At 44.7% G+C, this 25,882-nt stretch overlaps 1 protein-coding gene across 1 annotated transcript in view; it reads left to right on the top strand.

Moving 5' to 3' along the window:
* adamts16 (ADAM metallopeptidase with thrombospondin type 1 motif, 16) overlaps positions 1-25,882 on the top strand; it is a gene marked incomplete at both ends in the record, with an annotated part of 179,072 nt that overhangs the window by 75,426 nt on the left and 77,764 nt on the right. Inside the window, one exon of the mRNA XM_083648904.1 lies at positions 14,254-14,359. Within this exon, the coding sequence (XP_083505030.1) occupies positions 14,254-14,359 (106 nt within the window). The remainder of the gene's footprint in view (positions 1-14,253; positions 14,360-25,882) is intronic.

Raw genomic sequence — 25,882 nt, 5'->3', positions numbered from 1 at the left:
ATTTGATGTCCTGGCGTGGAACGTCCGTGCGTAATGACGTTTCTGCGAGATTATGGTGTGTGATCAAGCGCAACGAGTGTTTTTGCGCCTAAGGTGGTTTTCAAAGCTCTTAGCGCAAAGTAATTGCACGCTGCTGACGATAGGATAAAGCCATCTATCCCCACATTTTAGTGCTGAAACACCTGCTTTGGCATGTGGTACGCCTATGCCCAGTACAATTATAACAGGCATGCGCTTGTGCCCGCCCCCAATTTGCATTGCGCATGGCATTAAACAAGCGCAAACGCTAAATTACCGCTTTTGGGAAGATAGGGCCCATAATCTCTCCACCTAGCCCTCAGTCTGCCCCGTAGTCTCCTCCCAGCTGGACGGACCTGGAACACCTCCCTCGGGAGGCGATCAGGTGGCATCCTTACCAGATGCCCGAGCCACCTCAACTGGCTCCCTTCTACATGAAGGAGCTCTATTCCGAGTCTGTCATGGATGACTGAGCTTCTCACCTTATCCCTAAGGGAGATGCCAGCCACCCTCCGGAGAAAACCCATTTCGGCCACTTGTATCCGCAATCTTGTTTTTTCGGTCATGACCATCCTTCATGACCGTAGGTGAGGGTAGGAATGAAGATCAACCGGTAGATCGAGAGCTTTGCCTTCTGGCTCAGTTCTCTTCTTGTCACAATTGTGTGGTAATACGAAAGCAATACCACTCAATACCAAAGCAGAAAAACATGACCAGCCTCAATGACTGGCGACTAATAGCCCCAATAGACCAATAGCCCCATAGCCAGCAAGTGCCTGGAAAAACTAATCATAGAACGCATCCGCCCCCTGCTCCCCCCCCCATCCACGACCCCCTGCAATTCGCATAACGCGCCAACAGGAGCACAGCAGACGCCGTAGCCCTTGTGCTACACACGGCCCTCTCCCACGTGGAGGGAAAGGAACATTGTTCATGGACTACAGCTCAGCGTTCAACACCATCGTGCCCTCCAGGCTGGTCGAGAAACTCAAAGACCTAGGCCTGAACACAGCGATATGTGACTGGATATTAGACTTCCTCACAGACTGACAGCAGGTGGTGAAAGTAGACGATCACACTCACACCTCCTCCCCACTGTAGAGGAGCGCTGCAGGGCTTTGTCTCCAGCCCCTACTGGTACGACCTGTACACCCATGACTGTGTGGCAACCATGGCCGTAACTAGCTATGAGGACGGGGAGGTCCGGACCTCCCCTAATATTTCAGAGATTTTTTTTTTTTTTTTTTATATAAAACAATCTGCATGGAAAAGCATGAAAAACACGGGATCGCTTTTATTTTGAAACGAAAGGCAGGTCAGGCAGGAAGTCATCTGACGCCGCGTCCACGGTTGATTCCGAGAGAGCAGCAGCATGGTGGTGAGTGATGACTGTCTGTCTGCCTGGCGAGATAATTGAAGGTGAGCGAGCTGCGAGACAGTGAGCGAGTGAACGACAGACAGTGAGTGACACTGACAGATTTTTTAGCAACAACCAAGAAAGTAAGTGTCTAGTCTGTCTCTTAAGTAATGTGACCTGTGTGACACGTTGGGATGCTACTGGCTAATCATGCATGATGCCAATTGCCAAGCTCCCGAAGTGAGGTATGCAGGTGGCTATATGCATGGTTTCAGTTTCATGACCCAATAAGTAACAAAAAGAGGTGGTGTAAAGTTAAAAACAACATAATATATTTTATTTTATTTTTCAATCGTTCCTATCAGGAATAAATAAATGTCCCTCTGTATGTTTTTTTTTTATTATCGATGATGACTTTGTGTGTTGTGTACGGCTTGGGTTGTGTACCTGTGTTTGTAGGTGTCATTTTGATATGAATTTGGCTAAAACAGTTTGTGTTTGTTAGTTACAATTATGTTGACAGGAGAGCTGAGCAGGTGGTGACATGAAAGAGAATATACTGAATAATGACATCACAACAGTATAATCCTAATGTTGATTTAAAATGATATATTACTCTAAATATGGCTAAAAAAGGGGGGGGGTGAAACTAAAAAAAATTTCGGCGGCGCCCTTACGGGCGCCACCGACTGCCCCTCCCCTTGCTGGATTTCCCCTATTTCGGAACCCTGGTTACGGCCCTGGTGGCAACCCAAACCTCAAACACCTTTGTGAAGTTTGCGGATGACACAGCAGTGGTGGGGCTGATCTCCAATGCGACGAAACAGCCTACAGGAAAAAGGTGGCTGTCCTAGAACATTTGTGCCAGGACAACCATCTCTCCCTGGATGTGGCCAAGACCAAGGAGGTTATGATAGACTACAGCAATGGCGAACCGTCAGGGCCTTCTAGGTATTCACTGAATACCCAAGAATTAAAGAAAAAAAATTTGAAAAGAAAAGAAAAGAATTTCCCCCTAATAAATTATTTGTATTTGTTATTTATTAGTTTTTATTAACTGAAATAACAGTAATATTGTCACTTGTTCAGATCTTGGACTCACTTTGTTTCAGCAAATATGGGGTTAAATATTTGGACCAGCCTCCACTGGCAAATGGTAATTGATTGACAGCAACCCTTCGCGAAGACCGACTCTAGTCATGACATGAGGATGACAATTTTGATGACAGGTGTCTTAACCAATCAGAATATAATTTAGTTGTGGCGTTAGCCAATCACAATTAGTTGAGTTGTGGGTGGGATATGTCGAGGGATTCGCAAATCCAAGCCAACCAGGAGACGAGACAGACGACAAGGAGGGAGGGGTTGTGATGGGGTTGTGATGAGGAAACGGACGCGCAGCAGGCGTTTTTAAAGGATTTAATCTGGAGCTGTCAAGCTATATTTTCGCCATTTCCAGGCTAGCTTGGAGGGCTTGCTTGTTGCTTTTCAAGACAATGGGTTTTGTCATCAAGTGAACATCATTGGTAAGTAAAAAAAAAAAAAAAAATGTATTGCTGGTGGCGCTGGGGGCTGGGACAGCTGATGTCGGTGGGCAGGGGGAGTTTTGGACCTGTCCACGGGTTTTAGAGTTCGTTGTGCTTGTCATTTCGGAGTCTTTCTGTGTATTGAGCTAATTGTTAAACTGTGGTTGTGTTACTGACAGACTGTAACGATACAGCGACCTAAAGAACCTGGCTGTGGAGGCAACTCATAATAGTCCGCCCTCACCAATGCGTAAAAAGACGCACGGAGTGGGCACAGAGACCTCAGACTTGCACGTACAGTAGGCTATATATTCATATTGTGTCTGTGTGTGTGTGTGTGTGTGTGGGGGGGGGGGGGGGGGGGGGGGGTTCTGATAGGCACGGTTCACCACTGGACTACAGGGGGGGGGGGACCACCGCCTGGTCACCATCTACGCCACAGAGGTAGAGAAAGTGGACAGCTTCAAGTACCTAGGTGTCAACATCCACCGGGACCTAACCTGGACCAGCCACACCACCTCTGTTGCCAAAAAGGTCCAAAGCACTGAGGAGAGTGAGCCCAGCACATAACAGCACTGAGGAGAGTGAGCCCAGCACATAACAGTACTGCAGGACCTGTACACACAGTGCTGCCTCAAGAGGGCCCGGAAAATAATCAAAGATTCAACCCACCAACATGTTCTCCCTGCTACTATCAGGGAGGAGACACAGAACCCCAAAAACTTGGACAAGCAGGCTGAGAAACAGCTTCATCCCCCAAGCCACCAGCCTCCTAAATAATAAATAAAACCACCCAATAATGACTCTCAAACCCCTGGGCAATATGCAATATTCTATTTAATGGGCAACAGCAATATACAATCAATATACATGCACAGACAACAGATTTGTAATATTGAGAAGGATGTTCTGATGTTGATGTACCAATAAGATGCATAACGATGTTGATGATGATGATGAGGCAATGATGATGATGATGATGATGATGATGATGATGAAGATGTAACGGAACACAACACAGCTCGAGAACTTCACTTGTACAACACATGGACTTGTACATCGAGTGACAATGAACATCTTGTATCCTGCTGCTCCGATTCTCCAGCCCATCTCCTGCTCCATTGTGCCCTCACTCAAGAACAAGACCCTGAGATACTTGAACTCCTTCACTTGGGGTAAGGACTCATTCCCTGGAGTAGACGATCCACCGGTTTCCTGCTGAGAACCAGATTTAGACATGCTGATCCTCATCCCAGCCGCTTCACACACAGCTGCTGCGAACCGATCCAGTGAGTGCTGAAGTTCCCAGACCGTTGATGCCATCAGGACCACATCGTCTGTGAAAAGCAGTATTACCACATGAATTTCCCCTTGGGGGATAATAGAGTATCGCAGGGATGACGTATTTTTGTTAGGCTTCCCCAGAAGTCCCTGCACTTCCTGGTTCCTGATTCCCCAGTCAACACTGTGGAGTCCTTCCTGGGAACCAGCCATGACCTAAAATGGGAGCTTAACATCAGAACTCTCACCAAGAAGGTACAACAGAGGATATACTTCATCCGGCAGCTGAAGAACTTCAAAGTGCCAAAGGCAATGATGGTGCACTTCTAAACCTCCATCTCCCCCCCCACACAATTTTTTATCCCCCATTAGTGCTAATTTTAATTTATTTATCCTGGTTGCTACTCCACCCTCTGCCGATCTGGGGAGAGCCAAAACTGGCTCCATGCTTCCTCCGAGACATGGGCAGTAGCCAGCCGCTTCTTTTCACCTGACCGGGGAAGCTTCACCAGTAGGACATAGCACGTGGGAGGATCACGCTATTCCAACGAGTTCCCCTCCCTCTGAACAGGCGCCCCTAACGACCAGAGGAGGCACCACTTGTGACCAGGATATTGCATGTTTTGGTGTGGGGTTCCTATATGAAGGAAACCCCCAGGGGGCACGGGCAGAACATGCAAACTCCACACCTCCATCTTTGAGTCCATCCTTACCTCCTCCATCACCGTCTGGTATGGTGCTACCACTCTCAAGGACATCAACAGACTGCGGCGCATCATCCACTGTGCTGAGAAGGTGCTCGGATGCAACCTGTCATCCCTTCTGGACCTGCACACCACCAAGAGGCTGGAACGGCCTTGTAAAATCATGGCCGACCCCTCCCAGCCCGGACACAAACTCTTTGAAATGCTCCCCCTCTACAAGAGACTGAGGTCTGTCAAGACCAAAACCTCTCGCCACAAGAACAGCTTCTTCCCAACTGCCATCGGCCTCATCAACAAGGCCCGAAAGCCCCCTCTACCAAGGACCCTATCACCCCCACCCACTGACATGAGCCCCACCCCCACCCCAATCACTTTACAGCAACAGCAGCTGGACTACACTTGTTACTTCTACCAGAACGTTCTACTCCCTTTACATTACTCTCGTTTACATCGCATACCACTTGGACTGTAAAGTCCTATTTAACATGGACTGTAAATTAATATTTAATGCCTATATCCCTCCTCCTATTTGACGTGTATATTGGACTGCAATTGCAATGTTGTGATTTTGTCTTTTAGATATTTTCCTTCTATCTCTGAATATTGATATGACTGTAATATTGCATATTGTGGTAATAAAAGTGATTCTGATTCTGATCTAGCTTCAGAAAATGCAAAACATAATAATATTGTAGCGATCCAGGTAATCCAGGTATTACATGTAATGTGGTGTGCAACAGAAGTGTCTAGATTGCAGCTAGGAACTGATGTGTGGGAGTGTTACCGAGGGGGAACACTAGGTTGTGGGAACGCTTCCGGGGGGAGAGCATGCGTGGAGTCAGGCCCAATTCCAATCCGCCCCCTAAACACTCAAGCCCTGAACCCTCAGTCCCTCTAATGGCCGCCATCTGAAAGTGGTTGAGTCATCAAGTGTGGAAGGGATCCACATTGGATAAATAAGAGGATTGGGACAGCAGAACCCTTTGCACTTGACAATATGATGTTGACTCTGGCACGTTTGGGGTTCGCTATATATTGTTTATTGTCAAGACGCTTTGAGGAATAGACTCCCTGATGAGTCTGTTCTCATCCAGGCTCTGGACAACAGGTCATTTAAAAATAAATGTAGCCTACTGCAAAATCTGCAATCTGCAACATGTGTAATTATAATTAAAATAAGCATAATAATGACATGTCACCCAACATTATACACAATGTCAATACTGTACAATAGCCTACAGATTCGGTAAAACTATTTCTCATTCATCAAAAAAGTTGTGGATTGCAATTGTAATAGAAATGATCGATGATTATTCTAGGATTGTGTAAAATAACTACTTGCATTCCTCTGATATAATATTTTTGTCTAATCTGAAATCCCTATTAATGTAATGTTTCATTGTCAATTAAGGCATTCCAGCGCACTCGCAAACACCCCGTTCGTTTCGCGCGTGTTGTTTTATTTTTTTGACAGATATTTGCAGCCTTCCCCGTTTTATACGTCACAACGCTATGCATTGTGGGCAATTCCCTTTCCGTAAGTGGCCATAGCTGCTCCCTTACGGTAAGGGGGCAGAAAGGGCTCACTCCGAGCCCTCATTCACTTTGCGATTTCACTGTGGGACTCCCTTCACGTGAACGCGCCTCTAAGGGCTTGAGGCAGTAAGGGGGCGGATTGGAATTGGGCCTCAGTCTCCGGTGACCGCCTAAGGAGAAGCAGCTAGCTAGCTATGGCGTAGCAACCGCCTAGAGTTGTGATATGACTAACTGAGAATAAAGAACCCTGTACCAGCAAGAAGCCTCTGTCTCTTAAATACCAGGAACGCTACAATTGGTGTCAGAAGTTAAGCGGTGAATATTGCCTCCGTAGTCGGCGAGATGGTGAACAAGTTCCTGAAGAAAGAGCGGAGAAGAATCAAGCGGGAAGCGGGAAGGGAAAGAGCCGAGGCAGACAGCCAGGCGTCCGAAGAGGAGTGAAGGCCGAGCCAGACGACATTGTCGCCGTAGCCATTGAGGCTATTCCGCGGCCCAGCGAGGCTAGCCTGCGGGCCAGTGACGGGGAAGTGGTGCGGATCGAGGCGGCGCGGAACGGCGCCCGCCGAAACAAGAAGGAAGTGACTCCGCCGAAATACAACGGTAAAGGCGAGTGGGAGCCATATTGCACAATGTTTAACGTGGCAGCGGACATGAATGGCTGGTCGAGAGAGGAAAGAGCCAGCCATCTTGTGATGTCCCTCGAGGGTGAAGCTATAACGTGCGTGGCGGTGATGGCCGATATAAAAGACTTGGATGCGGTGATGGCGGCCCTGAGGAGGCGCTTCGGCCAATGCGAGGAGAAAGGCATTGTGGTTGCGGAACTGTGTAACAGGCGTAGACGACCGGGGGAGTCGCTGCGGGCACTGGCAACAGACATTGAGATCCTCAGCCGGCGCGTATACAGCCGGCTGCCGCCAGAATCGCTGGATGAGTTGGCCAGAAACTACTTTATCCAGGCAATCGTGCCGCGAAGTCTAAGCGATCAGGTAATGCTGAAACGGCCAAAGACACTGGGGGTGGCGCTGGAGTTGGCGCTTGAAAGAGAGACAGTGGAGGGTTGGGCCGTGAGCAGCGGCATGGGGGGAGCCGCCCTCGTGGTGGGAATGGCGGCGGAGAGCCCGCTGCAAGAAGAGCCAGCGTGGAAGATGGCGTTGGCGGAACAAGGCAACATGGTGAGAGAACTGTCCGAGTCGGTGCAGCAGTTGAAAGAACAACTGCTCCGAAGCGCGACCCTGCAGCCCACCCCACGAGACAATACCTGGCACAGGGGGCCCGCGGCCATGCGCTGCTGGACATGTGGACGCCCCGGACATCGGGCCAGAGAGTGCCGCGGAGGAGCGTGGAACCAGGGAAACGACACGGGGCCCGTCTAGAAGGGGCGAGACGGGTCCCCGATGTCATATTCCCCGTAGCCACCACATCGCGGGAGGGAGCCCATCGACATCCCGCTCCGCCTTCCCCCGAAGTAGACGACATCGCCGGAGCTGTCAGCATGCAGAACGGGCCGCGCGCGATGAACGGCTGCCATGTTCCAGTCTACCTACAGGGGAGATACTGCGCCGCCCTGGTGGACACGGGGTGTACGGCAACGCTGGTGAACGTCAACATGATGCCCGAGGGGACGCGCCTGGAGCAGCCAACAGCACAGCTGCTAAGAACAGTATCCGGTGAGTTGATGCCAATGAGGGGGAGGGGACACGTAATGATAACAGTGGGGGGACAGACAGTGGACTTTCCGGTGTGGGTGGTAGAAATGGCGGGGCCCTGCATCCTGGGGGAAGACTACTTAACGCTGAACAAATGCACAGTAGACCTAGGAAAAAGCACATTGACATTTGAAGGGGGGCCAGTAGTCCAGATGGGCCACCCTCCCACCGCTCCAGGGGAGCAACCAAATGTCAATAACATCACTGTATATACCGCGTCACAGTTGAGCACGGGCCCCACGCGGAGCCGCAGGGGAGACTGTGTTGGACATGTGGGAGACCGGGGCACTTGGCAAGAGGGTGTCGCAGCGGTCCCGGGGAACAGACCAGGTACGCGGGACAACAACATGGACAGCAGGGAGCCTGCTGGGCATGCGGTGCGATTGGACACCTGGCCAGAGAGTGTCGAGGGGCTGTCGGGGACCGGAGGACAGCGGGAGAGGAGAGACGTGCAGGCGGCGGGCAGGTGAGACTCTGCTGGACTTGCCATTCGCCTGAGCACTTAGCCCGAAACTGCACTGCGCACCCCACGGTTGCTGTGCGGAAAGCCGAGGTGGAGATCGAGGCCGGTTGTGTTCCCCCTGCTGTCCTGAACACGCCGCCCCCTGGGGAAGGGGGGCGGGAGGACGACCGAGTGCAGGAGGTGGAGGAAGACGAGGAGGACTGTCCAGATGTGGATCTGGAGGACGACAGAGCGACCATCAAGGATGTCGACGTGGGTGAGTGGAAACGCAGACAAAGGGAGGATGCGGATATCGGTCCGGTGTACGAGTGGGTAGCGGCCGGACGCCGGCCCCCTGTGGGAGAGATTTCCCTGTGTTCCGGTGCCACGAAGGGACTGTGGAGCTTGTTTGCCGAGCTGCGTCTGGACGAGGATGGGCTGTTGGGGAGGACAGGGCCCGGGGAGGTGAGGAGACAGATGGTTGTACCCAGTTACCTGCAAAAATTGGCACTTAAGGGGGCGCACAAGGGCCCTGGATCCAGTCATTTTGGGCCCCAAGAGACACTCAACCGCATCCGTGGACATTGCTACTGGGGCAGACAAAAGGAGGATGTGCGAAGCTACTGTGGTGCGTGTGAGGGCTGTGGGACACTTGGGGGACTTTGAGTAAAAAAAAAAAAAAATGGAGGATGGTGGTGGTTTTGGGAAATGTTTGTAAAGAAAAGAAAAATGTACATGGCATGGGGTATTGTTGGGGAATGGAAAATGTTGGAGAAAGGTAAAAAAAGGCCTGGGGAATGTGTTTAAAAAAGTGTGTTAAGGAAAAAAAGAAAAGTTATTGTGTTTTGGTACAGGGGGGATATGTGTGGGTTGTGGGTGTCAACGTGGGCGTTGACTTATTGTTGGGCGGGGAGTATGTAGCGATCCAGGTAATCCAGGTATTACATGTAATGTGGTGTGCAACAGAAGTGTCTAGATTGCAGCTAGGAACTGATGTGTGGGAGTGTTACCGAGGGGGAACACTAGGTTGTGGGAACGCTTCCGGGGGGAGAGCATGCGTGGAGTCAGTCTCCGGTGACCGCCTAAGGAGAAGCAGCTAGCTAGCTATGGCGTAGCAACCGCCTAGAGTTGTGATATGACTAACTGAGAATAAAGAACCCTGTACCAGCAAGAAGCCTCTGTCTCTTAAATACCAGGAACGCTACAATATACTGTATTCAGGCTCTGCTGCTTTACATACACTGACTCTCCCAGTCACTGTGATTGTACACCATTCTAACAGACTAACAGCTTGTTTGTGGTAATGACACATTGTTGTCTCCCACACTGTGAGAAAAACTTCCATTTTGTGTCCCAGAGTTTCACACCACACACACACACACACACACACACACACACACACACACATACACACACACACACACACACACACACACACACACACACACACACACAGTCTCTCTCTCTCTCTCTCTCTCTCTCTCTCTCTCTCTCTCACACACACACACATGCTACCTCCAAACATGACTTTAGTTTTGACTTCAAAGTGTTGTCAGCTATAATTAGCCGCAGTTTTTGCTGTGAAATCCTAGTTCAAAGGTGTTTGTGTGTGTGTGTGTGTGTGTGTGTGTGTGTGTGTGTGTGTGTGTGTGTGTGTGAGTGTGTGAGAGAGAGAGAGAGAGAGAGAGAGAGAGAGAGTGTGTGTAGGGGGTGGGTGCATGCGTGCGCGTGGGGGGGGCAGTCTTTAGGTCTGTCTGATTCCCTAAGGTACAAGGTACCTAAGGTACTTAATGTTTAGCCCGTTATTTCATAACCAATTATTTCATAATCTGCCTCCTCCTGTTAAATATCGCACGTTAATTATGAGGACTCCACTTCAGGGAGTAATGTCCGTTACAGAGAATGACGTGACTCTGGGCCAGGGATGCCGTGTGTGTGTGTGTGTGTGGACACAGAGACATAAAGAGATAAAGGGCCCTATCGTCGTAGGGCGCTATCGTTTGCGCAGCCGTTTGCGCACCTTTTATGCTATCTTCCTTGCGGCTATCATCTGCCTCCACCATCCAGTTTTGCATTGGAATCTAAACGCACACAGGTGCAGGCGTGGCCCAGGCGTGTCGGTGCTAAATACTGGCCTTTGCGTGCCTCAAATGCTATCGTCTGCCATCCGCAAGTGTCATTTTGCACTCTGGCCAAGATATCAGCGCCAGGTTCCGAGCGTAAACACAGGTTTGGGCGTCGCCCATGCCAAACCGGGCTTTCCCGCGCAATGTTTTAGGAAAAATGTCCTTGGGTGCTCTCAATTTTAACGCCACCTAATAGCAGGTCTTAGCGCAAAAAACCCAACTGCGCTTGAGCGCACGCAGTATTCTCCGCGAAGTGCAGGAAATCCTCGCTTGGATACATTACGCATGGCATGGATCTCCCTCTCTCTCTCCAAAACCTTGCGCGCGCACACACTCCCCTGCCTCTTTTTTCAACTATAGCCTACATTGCAGAAAAAACACACCTTGATTTGAAAATGAGAATTTGTTTGTTATGGTTTTATTAGGCCAGAGGCGGTCCTTGAACCAGGCCGAACAGGCAGCCGCCTGGAGCCTAGTCCACTAGAGGGCCTCGCAGACCAGAGCATTTATTTTTTAGTATCTCCCGAGTCCATGCTAAAACTGCATCTGTGACGAAGGACTAGTCCAGACATGCCCATTCCCCCCCCTTCCTCTGATGCCGCAGGAGACCAGCAGCCAGCAGAGCAGAAACGAAACTTAACTGCATGAAAGTGAAAGTAGAAAGTGCGCTGCTGGTTAGAGAGTAGAAAGTGCGCTGCTGGTCGAAGAGCTTTGCTAATGTTTACAGAGTGGACTCTATTGGTAGTTTTGCTGATCCAGTTGCTGGGGTTTTTTGTTGTTATATGTTGCTGTGGGTCCAAGGAACAAGTGAGTGTTATTATTTGTTGTTGTCTGTGTCGAATGATGTTTATACTGTGTTCTACATGCGGTGGATTCGTCCGCCATGTGGCTCCTTGTTCATGCTAAATTGCAGTGCCCGTTCGCTGTCCACTGGTAGTGCCTTCATTTGAGTTATTGATGTTTCTTTGTATTGTGCGAGTGCCTTATTGTTTACTTATTATTTACACATTGATGTTTATTTGTAGATTGATGTTGAGTTGAATGAGTGATCTATATTTGGTTTACTGTATAAAGATGACAAGTGACAAAGATAAAGATATGATTATGAAGATTACAAGTGATAAAGATATAAAGATGACAAAGATATGATTATGAAGATTACAAGTGACAAAGATAAAGATATAAAGATGACAAGTGACAAAGATATAAAGATTACAAGATTCACAAAGAGAATGAGAGAGGATGCAGAGGGTCATGCCCATTGAATCTGAGGGGGGATGTAACTTCAAACAGCCTCTAAATATGGCAAAAATACGTCCAAAAAAGGTCTAATTTTTTTTCTGCGGCGCCCCTTCGGGGCGCCACCGGTAGGGGCCTCCTTCGTGGCTTGGCCTGGAGCCTCCAGATGCCTAGGACCGCCTCTGTATTAGGCTACATAATTCCCGTCCATACAGGTCTGTGGTGTTAGGTGTAGGCCAGGGGCAGACTGGGACCATCATTCAGGCCGGGCATTAGATACCATGCAGGCCAGGCCGACACACGCGGACACACATTTTTTGGGCCGTTTGAAGCACGATTCGGTGAATATAATGCTAACGTGATGTTACATGTTACCTATTTGTTCACTAATAGAATTCAACATTGCCTAGATAACTAGAGATGCACCAATTGCCATTTTCTTCAAGAAAGAAGCTGCTGTCACAGACGTGACACTGTGGCGTTTAAGGGGGGTGGACATGATCTCACACCTGTGAATACTGTTTTGGACATAGACGCCTATATGGAGGCTTTGCGTGAGATGACACCAAGCGCAGCGGGCAGACACGCACAATTAGGGCTTTGGTTATTATTAGGGCTATTCCAGTGCAAAACGGGCGTTAATGCAAAATTACCGCCTTTGCGACGATAGAGCCCAAATAGTCATAGAGAGTGCAAAAAGGAATTTTTTACCCGTTGTTATTTTTTGTTCTTCCTCAAACCAAATGTTTTATGGTCACTCATGATTCAGTAGGTCACGGGTCGGCTTTGTTCCAGCCTTAAAACTCGTTATATAAGGATTTTTTTTAATGTCTATGGAGAAAATGAATGGGGAACTTACGGGGCGGGAAATGTCACGAAAAGTCATGTGACTGTTGAGCTCTATAGTAACCACCATGATACTAGCAGAGTCCAGAAAAAAATAGCTTGTTATCCTACTTCACACAAGAGTTGTCAGGAACCTACAGTAACCTACAGAGTGAGTCTATTGTGTTAGCTACGCCCACCCTGTGAACCTACAGTAACCTACAGAGTGAGTCTATTGTGTTAGCTCCGCCCACCCTGTGAACCTACAGTAACCTGCAGAGTGAGTCTATTGTGTTAGCTCCGCCCACCCTGTGAACCTACAGTAACCTGCAGAGTGAGTCTATTGTGTTAGCTACGCCCACCCTGTGAACCTACAGTAACCTACAGAGTGAGTCTATTGTGTTAGCTCCGCCCACCCTGTGAACCTACAGTAACCTGCAGAGTGAGTCTATTGTGTTAGCTCCGCCCACCCTGTGAACCTACAGTAACCTACAGAGTGAGTCTATTGTGTTAGCTCCACCCACCCTGTGAACCTACAGTAACCTGCAGAGTGAGTCTATTGTCTTAGCTCCGCCCACCCTGTGAACCTACAGTAACCTACAGAGTGAGTCTATTGTGTTAGCTCCACCCACCCTGTGAACCTACAGTAACCTACAGAGTGAGTCTATTGTGTTAGCTCCACCCACCCTGTGAACCTACAGTAACCTGCAGAGTGAGTCTATTGTCTTAGCTCCGCCCACTCTGTGAGCCTACAGTAACCTACAGAGTCTATTGTGTTAGCTCCGCCCACCCTGTGAACCTACAGTAACCTACAGAGTGAGTCTATTGTGTTAGCTCCGCCCACCCTGTGTCACCACAGACACCAAGTTCATAAATGCTGCAATACTGAAAATGCACGGCTTCCATCAATGGGCCATAGGCTCAATCAACATTGTGTTAACTCAGTCTGCGATAGATAGTGACTTAACAGACATTCATTTATATGAGAATCTTTGAAGATTATAACTTTAAATTAAACACTTTGTCAAGTGGTTTCATAATCACACACGCCTGTTTAAGGACCCCCTAAAGTCATGTTTTAAGATGTTTGTAAAATACTCTGAATAATTTGTGTCTGATATGCTTTTTCCCCACACACAAAGGTTTAATTATCTAGTTAAAATCCTTAAAATGACACAATACTCCTTCTCCCTAATTAAAAAAAAGTCCACAAACTCTGCACAGACATCATTCTGCACAGTGAAGCTCAAACATCCAACTAAAGGAACAAGAAGAAAAAATGATGTTTGACTTCAGGGGGTCTTTAAATTAACGTAGACTGATTCAGTATAGGTTGGCTATCTGCCACAGTAGCTAATAATACAAATGTAATTTAATACCCTGACTCTACAAAACAGGGCAAAGCCACAAGCAAACTCCTGTCTTACGGTTCCCCGTTTTTGTATTTTGTGTTACAGTTAATGTGAAATGGCTGCGGTTGTCTCACCATGCAGGTTTCGCTCCAATTAGCGGAATGTGCAGCAAGTACCGCAGCTGTACCATTAATGAAGACACAGGACTGGGCCTGGCTTTCACCATCGCCCATGAGTCTGGACACAAGTAAGAGCTTTCTGTCAGTCTTTCACCATCGCCCATGAGTCTGGACACAAGTAAGGTTTCTGTCAGTCTCACCATGAGTCTGGACACAAGTAAGGTTTCTGTCAGTCTCACCATCGCCCATGAGTCTGGACACAAGTAAGGTTTCTGTCAGTCTCACCATCGCCCATGAGTCTGGACACACGTAAGGTTTCTGTCAGTCTCACCATGAGTCTGGACACAAGTAAGGTTTCTGTCAGTCTCACCATGAGTCTGGACACAAGTAAGGTTTCTGTCAGTCTCACCATGAGTCTGGACACAAGTAAGGTTTCTGTCAGTCGATACGATACACGATATTGGGTTCACGATTACGATACGATACGATATTTTAACAATATTCTTTTTAACAAAAGTAAATAATTTTTATGTATTTATTTATCATTTATTTAACCATGTGAGTCCCGTTGAAATCTAAACCTCTTTTCAAGGGAGCCCTGGGAAAATACTGGAAAAATAGTCTTTCATTTGAAATACACAAAATACAAAACAAATGCTGTTTTTGGAAATTGTTATTATAATAACTATAAAACAACATGGAAGACAATGCTTCTCTTGCAATAGAATGTGTCACACTGTCACAAACTAAATGTTTGTTGCATGGTGAAAGAAAAATAAAGTATACAATCTATTTCTTAAATAACTCATGCTCAATGGTCCCTAAACTTATGTAATCTTATGTACCCCTTGAGCTGTTTTGCCATGCCAGTAGTAATCTACCCCCTCACTCATGCATGTTGATTCTGCTAAATTTGTTCTATTATTATTCAGGAGCAAAAACAAACAAAAAAAAATTTACGATATAATTTTTTTCTGACGATACGCATATCGTGACGTTTCGATATGGCGATATATCGTGCGACGAAATATCGTGAGTCGTTAAATAGGATACCCCCTATCAAGATGAAAGAGAAAAATCAATTTTTTTTAGGTGGGCGTGTCTAGGACACCCTACGTCATCAAAAGGGGCGTGGCTTCTTTTTGTGCAAAAGTCCATTTTTCAGTACTTCCCCAAAGTACACTTTCTCTTTTTACCTTGTGTTTAAAACCCATTATGTGCAAAGTCCATTTTTCAGTTTATCCTATAGGGCTCTTCCTCTTTTTACCTTGTGTTTAAAACCATTATGTGCAAAATGCTTTAATTCAGTACTTCCCCAAAGTACACTTCTGCATTTGTTTTGCCCTGTGTTTAAAACCCATTATGTGCAAAGTCCATTTTTCAGTTTATCCTATAGGGCGTTTCCTCTTTTTACCTTGTGTTTAAAACCATTATCTGCAAAATGCTTTAATTCAGTACTTCCCCAAAGTACACTTCTGCATTTCCCCCATATCACCTTGACCAGTTTGTAGTTTTTTTTCCGCTATTTAATTATCATCCCATATCAGCAGCTCGCAGCAGCACCATATGAGGCAACAATTTTTTGATCTCGGCCAAATGCAATTTGACCCATTTAGCAACTACTAAAATAGCCTAATATTTCTTCACACCGCTGAACATTTCACAATCTCAACCAATCTCTGACTCACCCCACCCCAGGTTGTCCCTCCCATCCCATCTCACCCCCAACACCAACGACAGATTCCACTGCTTGTTGATGTTTTCTCTGACTCACCCGGCCCCCAGGTTCCCCTTCCCAGCCCCTCCCCACGTTTTATTCGTCTATTACCATGGCCTGTATACAGCTTGGCAAAGCTGTCTGCACAATCACTTCCGTTTTAAATAAACTTGTTTGTTTTTTTTGACCGTCAGGTGGGCGTTCCCGGCAGCACGTAACGCCCCTTGAAAGCTACGAATAGCGGCGAGATCAGGTGGGCGTTCCCGGCAGCACGTAACGCCCCTTGAAAGCTATGATTAGCTGCGAGTGAGCGCACAGTTTTTTCCTCCCATGCCCCTTATATCCTTTGCATGCCTATATTTATATTGCCTATATAATAGCCTATATTTTTTATTTTTTATTTTTTTGTCCACCATTCAAATATTCCATAATTGCATGTTGTGCAGGCTATCTTATACTAATATATCGATAAAAGTTAGGCATAGCAAAGCATTCTGGGTATTCCCAAGGCTATTCTGTAGATTCCCTACGCGCAACACACAACCACTCTCACACACACACACACACACACACACACACACACACACACACAGACACACACATATTCACAGCCAGCCACAAACATAGCGCGCGTTAGATTGTGGGCAGGTTTTCTCATTGAAACAACCCAGTTTCTCCATCTCAGACCACATCCCAGATCATCTGTGATATATGTTTTTCCCCATGTTTTTCCCACTCCGGATCCAATTGTGATGTAACATCATCATGATGATTTTGATAGGCTATAAACCTATTAAGCTTTGAATTAAATTTGATCAATACAGATTGAGGTGGAGTGAATAGCTACAGACTGTTTTTCAATTGAATTGAAAACGATTGAATACAGACTATGGTGTATGACTATGCCGTTTGCCCGTCTCTCAACCAGAGCAGAGTTTCCCAGCATGCACTAGTGTGTTTCAACACTGTGTTTTTGGAGATTACTTATGTGCTACGTTAGTTATGTTATATGGCAGTAAAATGCCACTGAATGACCAAATTGATTTATCTTGATTTTTGATTTAACACCAGCGTTAGTTTGTTGTTTATAACATGGCTATATTCATAGCGTTTATATCTCGGATGCGTTATTATATTTACTGGCTATGGTTATTTCGAACCCCACATAGGTTACGCCAACCTATGTGCCCTATCAGAGTTCGTTACGTTGCACTAGTCTTCCTCCCCGTGACGAGTTGGATACAATAAACAAAACAACATGATAGCAGCAGCTGCATCACTATACGTGTGAGCGTAAGTATTAATGGTTTGCAACTTGTTTGTGTTGTACAGCATTTGGTTCAAACATATGGTGACATTGAATCAGTGTTAGCTTAGCGATAGCTAGCTAGCATACACTACGATCTGTGAATAGAATTGGCCTGGCCTTGCCATTTCTAACTAGCTAGTTTTCTCGAATTGATATAACTTTACAGTAGCATGGACCCCTATCGTTATGACAACCCAGACCCCGGATATCCGTGACCTACGGGTATTATTTCAAAATATGGAATATGGAATATGGAACGTGAACAAACATCTTAGTTTTATGTATCTGTTATGTGATTGGACCCATTGTTTTTATTTTTCGTATTTTTATATGATTATTTTAATAGTTACTAACTATTAATAGTAACTAACTAGTCCTCCACACAGTATTGGTTATTATATAATAATATATAATAATATAATAATCTTTGTAATACAATTGCTATAAAATTAAAATGTATATCACACTTATAATATGCCAACAATAATAGCACCAGTCTAAATAACATAACTTAATTCAACTTTGCCTCTCCTACCCTCCCCTCTCTTCTCCTCTCCTCTCCTCTTCTCTCCTCTCCTCTCCTCTCCTCACCTCTTCTCTCCTCTCCTCACCTCTCCTCCTCCCCCCTCCCCCCTCTTCTCCTCCCCTCCCCTCTCCTCACCTCTAGTCTCCTCTCGTCTCCTCACCTCTCCCCTCTTCCCTCTCTTCTCCTCTCCTTACAAGCCTATAGATGAGGGATTTCAGACAATGTTACAATATTGTCAACAAAAATAGTACCAGTCTAAATAACATAACTTAATTCAACTTTTGCCTCTCCTCTCTTCTTGCTTAACATACACAAATAGTGTAGTAGCCGTACCGTACCGCACTGCAGCTGCTACCATTACGTATGTCTAATGTTTAATTGTATGTCTAATAAGATACATGCTATTTGCACCTGTATGTCAAATACGTCGAATTTAAAATGTTTAAGCACGTCTAATGTATGCACATGACATGTGCACCTATGTGCAGTGAATATGCCACTGTCTCAGACTTGTCTTATCACTATACTGCCTTATTGCTTATTGTTGCTTATTGTTGCTTATTGCTTATTGCTTATTGCCTTATTGCTTATTGTTTTTGCACTCACGCCTTGCTATATTTGTACTATGTTGTAAACGGAGTCCACAGCTCCCCTCCCCCCTCCTCTCTCCTCTCCTCTCTCCCATCCTCTCTCCTCTTCCCCTCTCCTCTCCTCTCTCCTCCTCCCCTCTCCACTCCTCTCCTTGTCTCCTCTCCAGGAGGGTGATTGAGGTGACATTTGGATCCAGACCCAGTTCCAAATTCGAAAAATAATCAATAATGTAACGTTATGTCTCGAAAGACAAGAGCTATGTAGCCTACTTTAAATCAGATCACTCCGGTGCACAAACATACATTGATTGTCTAATAAAGTTTTACAAATCAATTAATTTGGTTGTCAACCACCGTTAAACGAAACTTTTGGGAGTAGTCGATGACTACTAAAATGCAGAAGTAGTTGTATCGATAAAGACTCTGATCATTAAACAGTCTCGAAAGTGGGGTCAATATCAATCTAGAATCTAGAAGTCAATCGATTACTAGTTTTGGGAGGAAGAGAAACCATGAAACTTTTTATCGTTACTTTACACACTAATTTGGCGTTCTCTCATGCAAAATATCCAACATCCAATATCCAGAAGTAGTGATTACTACACAGAAGTAACTTTAGTTCCACCATTTGCTATTTGCTTCAAAACATAATTTGGATCAGTTGTAACTTTGACCATTTCTAACAATTTCTACACAGTGAATTTACACATGCACTTGAGTGAAATTCATGTGAATTCAATGTGAACATGCATGAACTGTGATTGAATGAACGCAGATTGTCAGATTTGTATACCAAACCCTTATCCTGGTGCCTGCAAGGCTCGTCTGTACCACTAATGTCAGCCACTATGTGTAAATGTGTTACAATATTGGTAATGGCATGTGATTTGCGGTACTAATTACCCAATGTGTAATTTCAGGTGATTGTAAGTGTGTCATACATACATACAAGCCTACATATCAGTTGGCTGCGTCAATGATTTTCTGTACCTCTTGATGCGTCAGCATTGTGTTTGTCAGGCTTAGAAACAATGTTTAAACAGTAAACAGTTTATGACAAGTGGTGTCAGCATGTTATGCTGCACAAGACGTGTTATGGTACATAAATAATATGTAGCGTGTAATAATCTGTAGAACTCTGTCAGAACTTTTCATGTTCTGACTTGTTGAAATGTTTTAAAGTTATTTTTACATTTGACTTTGAGAACTATGATGAACTGTTAGTCAGTACTCTGTACTGATGTACAAAAGTAACAAGATTGAGGTTGTGAAATCTTCAACCGGAATAAAAAACTGGATATAATATAACTGAATCAAGCACTATCAATATAAGACAAACAAAATGCTATTATCAGTCAGGTCGGTAATGACCGGGGGAAATTATATGAGTATTGTCCATTGTGTGTATGATACAACTTTGTTTATCATTCTGCCCCTCACACTATACAGTCTGTATTTAACTGAACACACTCTACCTGCCCCTGACCTCGGATGGGGAAGAAAGGATATTGTCAAGGATAGTGTCTAAGCGGGCCTGAGGCAAGGTGTGGTGCTCACAAGCATTGTCATAAATATTGTGGTAAATTAAATTGGTAAATTGGTTAAGCAAAGCAAGTAATGCTTTTGCAATGTAGATTTAGCTATATATTAACTATAAAGTATAGATGATTGTTTTGCCCAGCTTATCAAAAACAAATGTACAGCATGTTAAAGTTTTAAATAAAGTCAAGTCAAGTCAAATCTAACAGGTCTTAATGTCAATTAATTTAGCTTTAATGTGTTTTTGAAACACACACACCCACACATTGACCCCTCTCATATATACGTAACTGCCTATAACTGTACATATCGCTGCTGTCGTTCCAGGACCTCGAATCTCCAAAACAGAAACTTTTCAGGAAGTAAAAAAAACCTGTTTGCTCTTAAACTACTGAACCAAATGTCGTCAAAGTTGGCACATGTCTTAATTATAGTTAGTTTCCCGCTGAATGTGTCATTACTTTATAAATATCTGACCTGGATAAGCTCAAATGATGTTGTTTATATTATCAGTCCGACTTGGAAGCGCTTTCTCATGGCCAGTCAAGCGGGAGGCAGCCGCATCCTCATGCACGAGCCCCCAAGCTCCAGGCCGCGGGCGCGCGCGCAGGATCAGCAGGATTGCCCCTCGCCTCTCATGGCCGATTTGGGGCTTTCGCATGGGGTGAGAAATAGTCTGACATAACGTAACGTTAACGTTACTTTATTCTCGTCAGAAAGCACTCCGATTTGCATGTTAAAACAAGTTTGCAGCCTAGGAATAACTGGAAAACATTTGATTGATATATTAACGTCAGAGGAAGCCAGGATGAGTCAAAACGATATGAGAAATACACAGCGCGTCTGCCGTGTGTCTTTTCCGGGTTTAGTGTCCTGCGTGGGGGGGTACACACGGAGGTAGGGGGGGGATTTCGAGGTTTGACTGACAGATTGAGGGCGAATGGCGTTACGAGATTTACTCACAAGCTCGTTTTAATGCTTTTCCATTCGTTGCATTTGTTAAAAACCACACAGAGACGTGAAGGGTGACCAATGGCATTGATTCATGACAAAAAGTAAGAAAGTGAAAAAAGTGACATTCGAGGTCCTGGCCCGACACCGACGATATATTCCTTTCACACACACTTTTCAAAATAGACACTCTTTCATATTGTATGTGTACATCCTGTACAAGGTACATACTTCATTGGGATTCAATGATTCACAGATGTATCAAACAAATGTATGTTATACTGACACAAATTACCACAAATTCAACATGTAATGCAATTTTCTCAATAATTTTGGTAAAATTTTGGTCAACACACTTTGGGTTGTTACCACCTTGTTATCACTGGCGTAGCCAGACTTGGCACATTTGGTGTGACCCAGATCAGTCCTTGTAACGAGGACCTTGTTATCACTGGTGTATAGCCAGACTTGGCACATTGGATGTGACCCAGATCAGACATTGTAATGAGGACTATATTTTTTTATCAAAAAAAAAAATACAGACAATATATATATATATATATAGTAAATACAATTGTATAATATATTCAAAGTATTGTTAATTGTTAAGTATTATTATTCAAAACCTGAAAATACTGTAAATACTGTAAATAAACTAAACTAAACCTAAAACTTGGAACTTGTACTGTGTGTTAATTTAATGTGTTTTGAAAACACATACCCACATATAAAATCTCAAGTGAGATTTATGAGAAAGAAAAAAAGAAAAAAGAAAAATTCACCCTGTGTGCTATGTGTTACAAAGCGGGGACTTTTGGACCCTAGGGGCTTCCGTCGAGCCGACTCGAACATGACGAGCGTGACGTAACTGTGACGTTGCTTGTTGCCACCCAAAACAGTTGCTCAGGGGAGGAGATGCCGTATTTGATAGGTACACAATGAAGCGAAAGCAAACGACTCAAACGACACTCATTCAGGGTTTTCGTAGGCCTCCTTGCCCTGCTACTGCAGCTGTAGCTGTAGATGGCAATACAGAAAGGAATCCTGAGGACTGTGATGAGGCAGCTGCTATCGCACCGTTACCTGATGATATCGGCATAATTCAAACCATCCCTAGAAGATCTTTGAAGAAGGCAGACATCCTGGCCACAATAGATCAAATACAACAAACCTACGGCGAGAAATACACCATGGACATAACCGCCCACATTTTACGGATGATGGGGAGGGGCGATTTAGCCGAACGTTTAACAGGACCCAATTTTTAAAAAGCCACGCCCTCCATCTTACTTTTTTGTTCACATTTGTTCACATTTGTTCTCTAACAAATTCCGGTCAGCGCCGTTTTTGATGATCTCCTCCCATATCCCTACGCCACGCCCTCCCCTAGACCTAACTCCTCCTCCTCATCACAACATAAGGATAAAAGAGACAGATTCAAAAGAGACTCATACCATTTTTACACAATAAAAAGACAGATACCATCATTCATCAAATTAGTATGTAAAGTAACGATAAAAAGTTTCATGGTTTCTCTTCCTCCCAAAACTAGTAATCGATTGACTTCTAGATTCTAGATTGATATTGACCCCACTTTCGAGACTGTTTAATGATCAGAGTCTTTATCGATACAACTACTTCTGCATTTTAGTAGTCATCGACTACTCCCAAAAGTTTCGTTTAACGGTGGTTGACAACCAAATTAATTGATTTGTAAAACTTTATCAGACAATGTATGTTTGTGCACCGGAGTGATCTGATTTAAAGTAGGCTACATAGCTCTTGTCTTTCGAGACATAACGTTACATTATTGATTATTTTTCGAATTTGGAACTGGGTCTGGATCCAAATTTCACCTCAATCACCCTCCTGGAGAGGAGACGAGGAGAGGAGGAGAGAGGGGAGGAGGAGAGAGGAGAGGAGAGGGGAAGAGGAGAGAGGATGGGAGAGAGGAGAGGAGAGAGGAGGGGGGAGGGGAGCTGTGGACTCCTTTTACAACATAGTACAAATATAGCAAGGCGTGAGTGCAAAAACAATAAGCAATAAGGCAATAAGCAATAAGCAACAATAAGCAACAATAAGCAATAAGGCAGTATAGTGATAAGACAAGTCTGAGACAGTGGCATATTCACTGCACATAGGTGGACATGTCATGTGCATACATTAGACGTGCTTAAACATTTTAAATTCGACGTATTTGACATACAGGTGCAAATAGCATGTATCTTATTAGACATACAATTAAACATTAGACATACGTAATGGTAGCAGCTGCAGTGCGGTACGGTACGGCTACTACACTATTTGTGTATGTTAAGCAAGAAGAGAGGAGAGGCAAAAGTTGAATTAAGTTATGTTATTTAGACTGGTACTATTTTTGTTGACAATATTGTAACATTGTCTGAAATCCCTCATCTATAGGCTTGTAAGGAGAGGAGAAGAGAGGGAAGAGGGGAGAGGTGAGGAGACGAGAGGAGACGAGAGGTGAGGAGAGGAGAGGGGAGGGGAGGAGAAGAGGGGGGAGGGGGGAGGAGGAGAGGTGAGGTGAGGAGAGGAGAGAAGAGGTGAGGAGAGAAGAGGAGAGGAGAGAAGAGGAGAGGAGAGGAGAGGAGAGGGGAGGGTAGGAGAGGCAAAGTTGAATTAAGTTATGTTATTTAGACTGGTGCTATTATTGTTGGCATATTATAAGTGTGATATACATTTTAATTTTATAGCAATTGTATTACAAAGATTATTATATTATTATATATTATTATATAATAGCCAATACTGTGTGGAGGACTAGTTAGTTACTATTAATAGTTAGTAACTATTAAAATAATCATATAAAAATACGAAAAATAAAAACAATGGGTCCAATCACATAACAGATACATAAAACTAAGATGTTTGTTCACGTTCCATATTCCATATTCCATATTTTGAAATAATACCCGTAGGTCACGGATATCTGGGGTCTGGGTTGTCATAACGATAGGGGTCCATGCTACTGTAAAGTTATATCAATTCGAGAAAACTATCTAGTTAGAAATGGCAAGGCCAGGCCAATTCTATTCACAGATCGTAGTGTATGCTAGCTAGCTATCGCTAAGCTAACACTGATTCAATGTCACCATATGTTTGAACCAAATGCTGTACAACACAAACAAGTTGCAAACCATTAATACTTACGCTCACACGTATAGTGATGCAGCTGCTGCTATCATGTTGTTTTGTTTATTGTATCCAACTCGTCACGGGGAGGAAGACTAGTGCAACGTAACGAACTCTGATAGGGCACATAGGTTGGCGTAACCTATGTGGGGTTCGAAATAACCATAGCCAGTAAATATAATAACGCATCCGAGATATAAACGCTATGAATATAGCCATGTTATAAACAACAAACTAACGCTGGTGTTAAATCAAAAATCAAGATAAATCAATTTGGTCATTCAGTGGCATTTTACTGCCATATAACATAACTAACGTAGCACATAAGTAATCTCCAAAAACACAGTGTTGAAACACACTAGTGCATGCTGGGAAACTCTGCTCTGGTTGAGAGACGGGCAAACGGCATAGTCATACACCATAGTCTGTATTCAATCGTTTTCAATTCAATTGAAAAACAGTCTGTAGCTATTCACTCCACCTCAATCTGTATTGATCAAATTGAATTCAAAGCTTAATAGGTTTATAGCCTATCAAAATCATCATGATGATGTTACATCACAATTGGATCCGGAGTGGGAAAAACATGGGGAAAAACATATATCACAGATGATCTGGGATGTGGTCTGAGATGGAGAAACTGGGTTGTTTCAATGAGAAAACCTGCCCACAATCTAATGCGCGCTATGTTTGTGGCTGGCTGTGAATATGTGTGTGTCTGTGTGTGTGTGTGTGTGTGTGTGTGTGTGTGTGTGTGAGAGAGTGGGTGTGTGTTGCGCGTAGGGAATCTACAGAATAGCCTTGGGAATACCCAGAATGCTTTGCTATGCCTAACTTTTATCGATATATTAGTATAAGATAGCCTGCACAACATGCAATTATGGAATATTTGAATGGTGGACAAAAAAATAAAAAATATAGGCTATTATATAGGCAATATAAATATAGGCATGCAAAGGATATAAGGGGCATGGGAGGAAAAAACTGTGCGCTCACTCGCAGCTAATCATAGCTTTCAAGGGGCGTTACGTGCTGCCGGGAACGCCCACCTGATCTCGCCGCTATTCGTAGCTTTCAAGGGGCGTTACGTGCTGCCGGGAACGCCCACCTGACGGTCAAAAAAAACAAACAAGTTTATTTAAAACGGAAGTGATTGTGCAGACAGCTTTGCCAAGCTGTATACAGGCCGTGGTAATAGACGAATAAAACGTGGGGAGGGGCTGGGAAGGGGAACCTGGGGGCCGGGTGAGTCAGAGAAAACATCAACAAGCAGTGGAATCTGTCGTTGGTGTTGGGGGTGAGATGGGATGGGAGGGACAACCTGGGGTGGGGTGAGTCAGAGATTGGTTGAGATTGTGAAATGTTCAGCGGTGTGAAGAAATATTAGGCTATTTTAGTAGTTGCTAAATGGGTCAAATTGCATTTGGCCGAGATCAAAAAATTGTTGCCTCATATGGTGCTGCTGCGAGCTGCTGATATGGGATGATAATTAAATAGCGAAAAAAAAAACTACAAACTGGTCAAGGTGATATGGGGGAAATGCAGAAGTGTACTTTGGGGAAGTACTGAATTAAAGCATTTTGCACATAATGGTTTTAAACACAAGGTAAAAAGAGGAAGAGCCCTATAGGATAAACTGAAAAATGGACTTTGCACATAATGGGTTTTAAACACAAGGTAAAAAGAGGAAGTGTACTTTGGGGAAGTACTGAAAAATTGACTTTTGCACAAAAAGAAGCCACGCCCCTTTTGATGACGTAGGGTGTCCTAGACACGCCCATTTAAAAAAATTGATTTTTCTCTTTCATCTTGATAGGGGGTATCCTATTTAACTACTATCGTGACACCCCTAGTCTGGACACAAGT

The sequence above is a fragment of the Poromitra crassiceps genome (genome assembly GCF_964638095.1).
Source record: "Poromitra crassiceps genome assembly, chromosome: 1".
NCBI lineage: Eukaryota > Metazoa > Chordata > Actinopteri > Beryciformes > Melamphaidae > Poromitra > Poromitra crassiceps.
The sequence above is the reverse complement of the archived record's forward strand: the minus strand, read 5'-3'. Positions and strand labels throughout refer to the sequence as shown.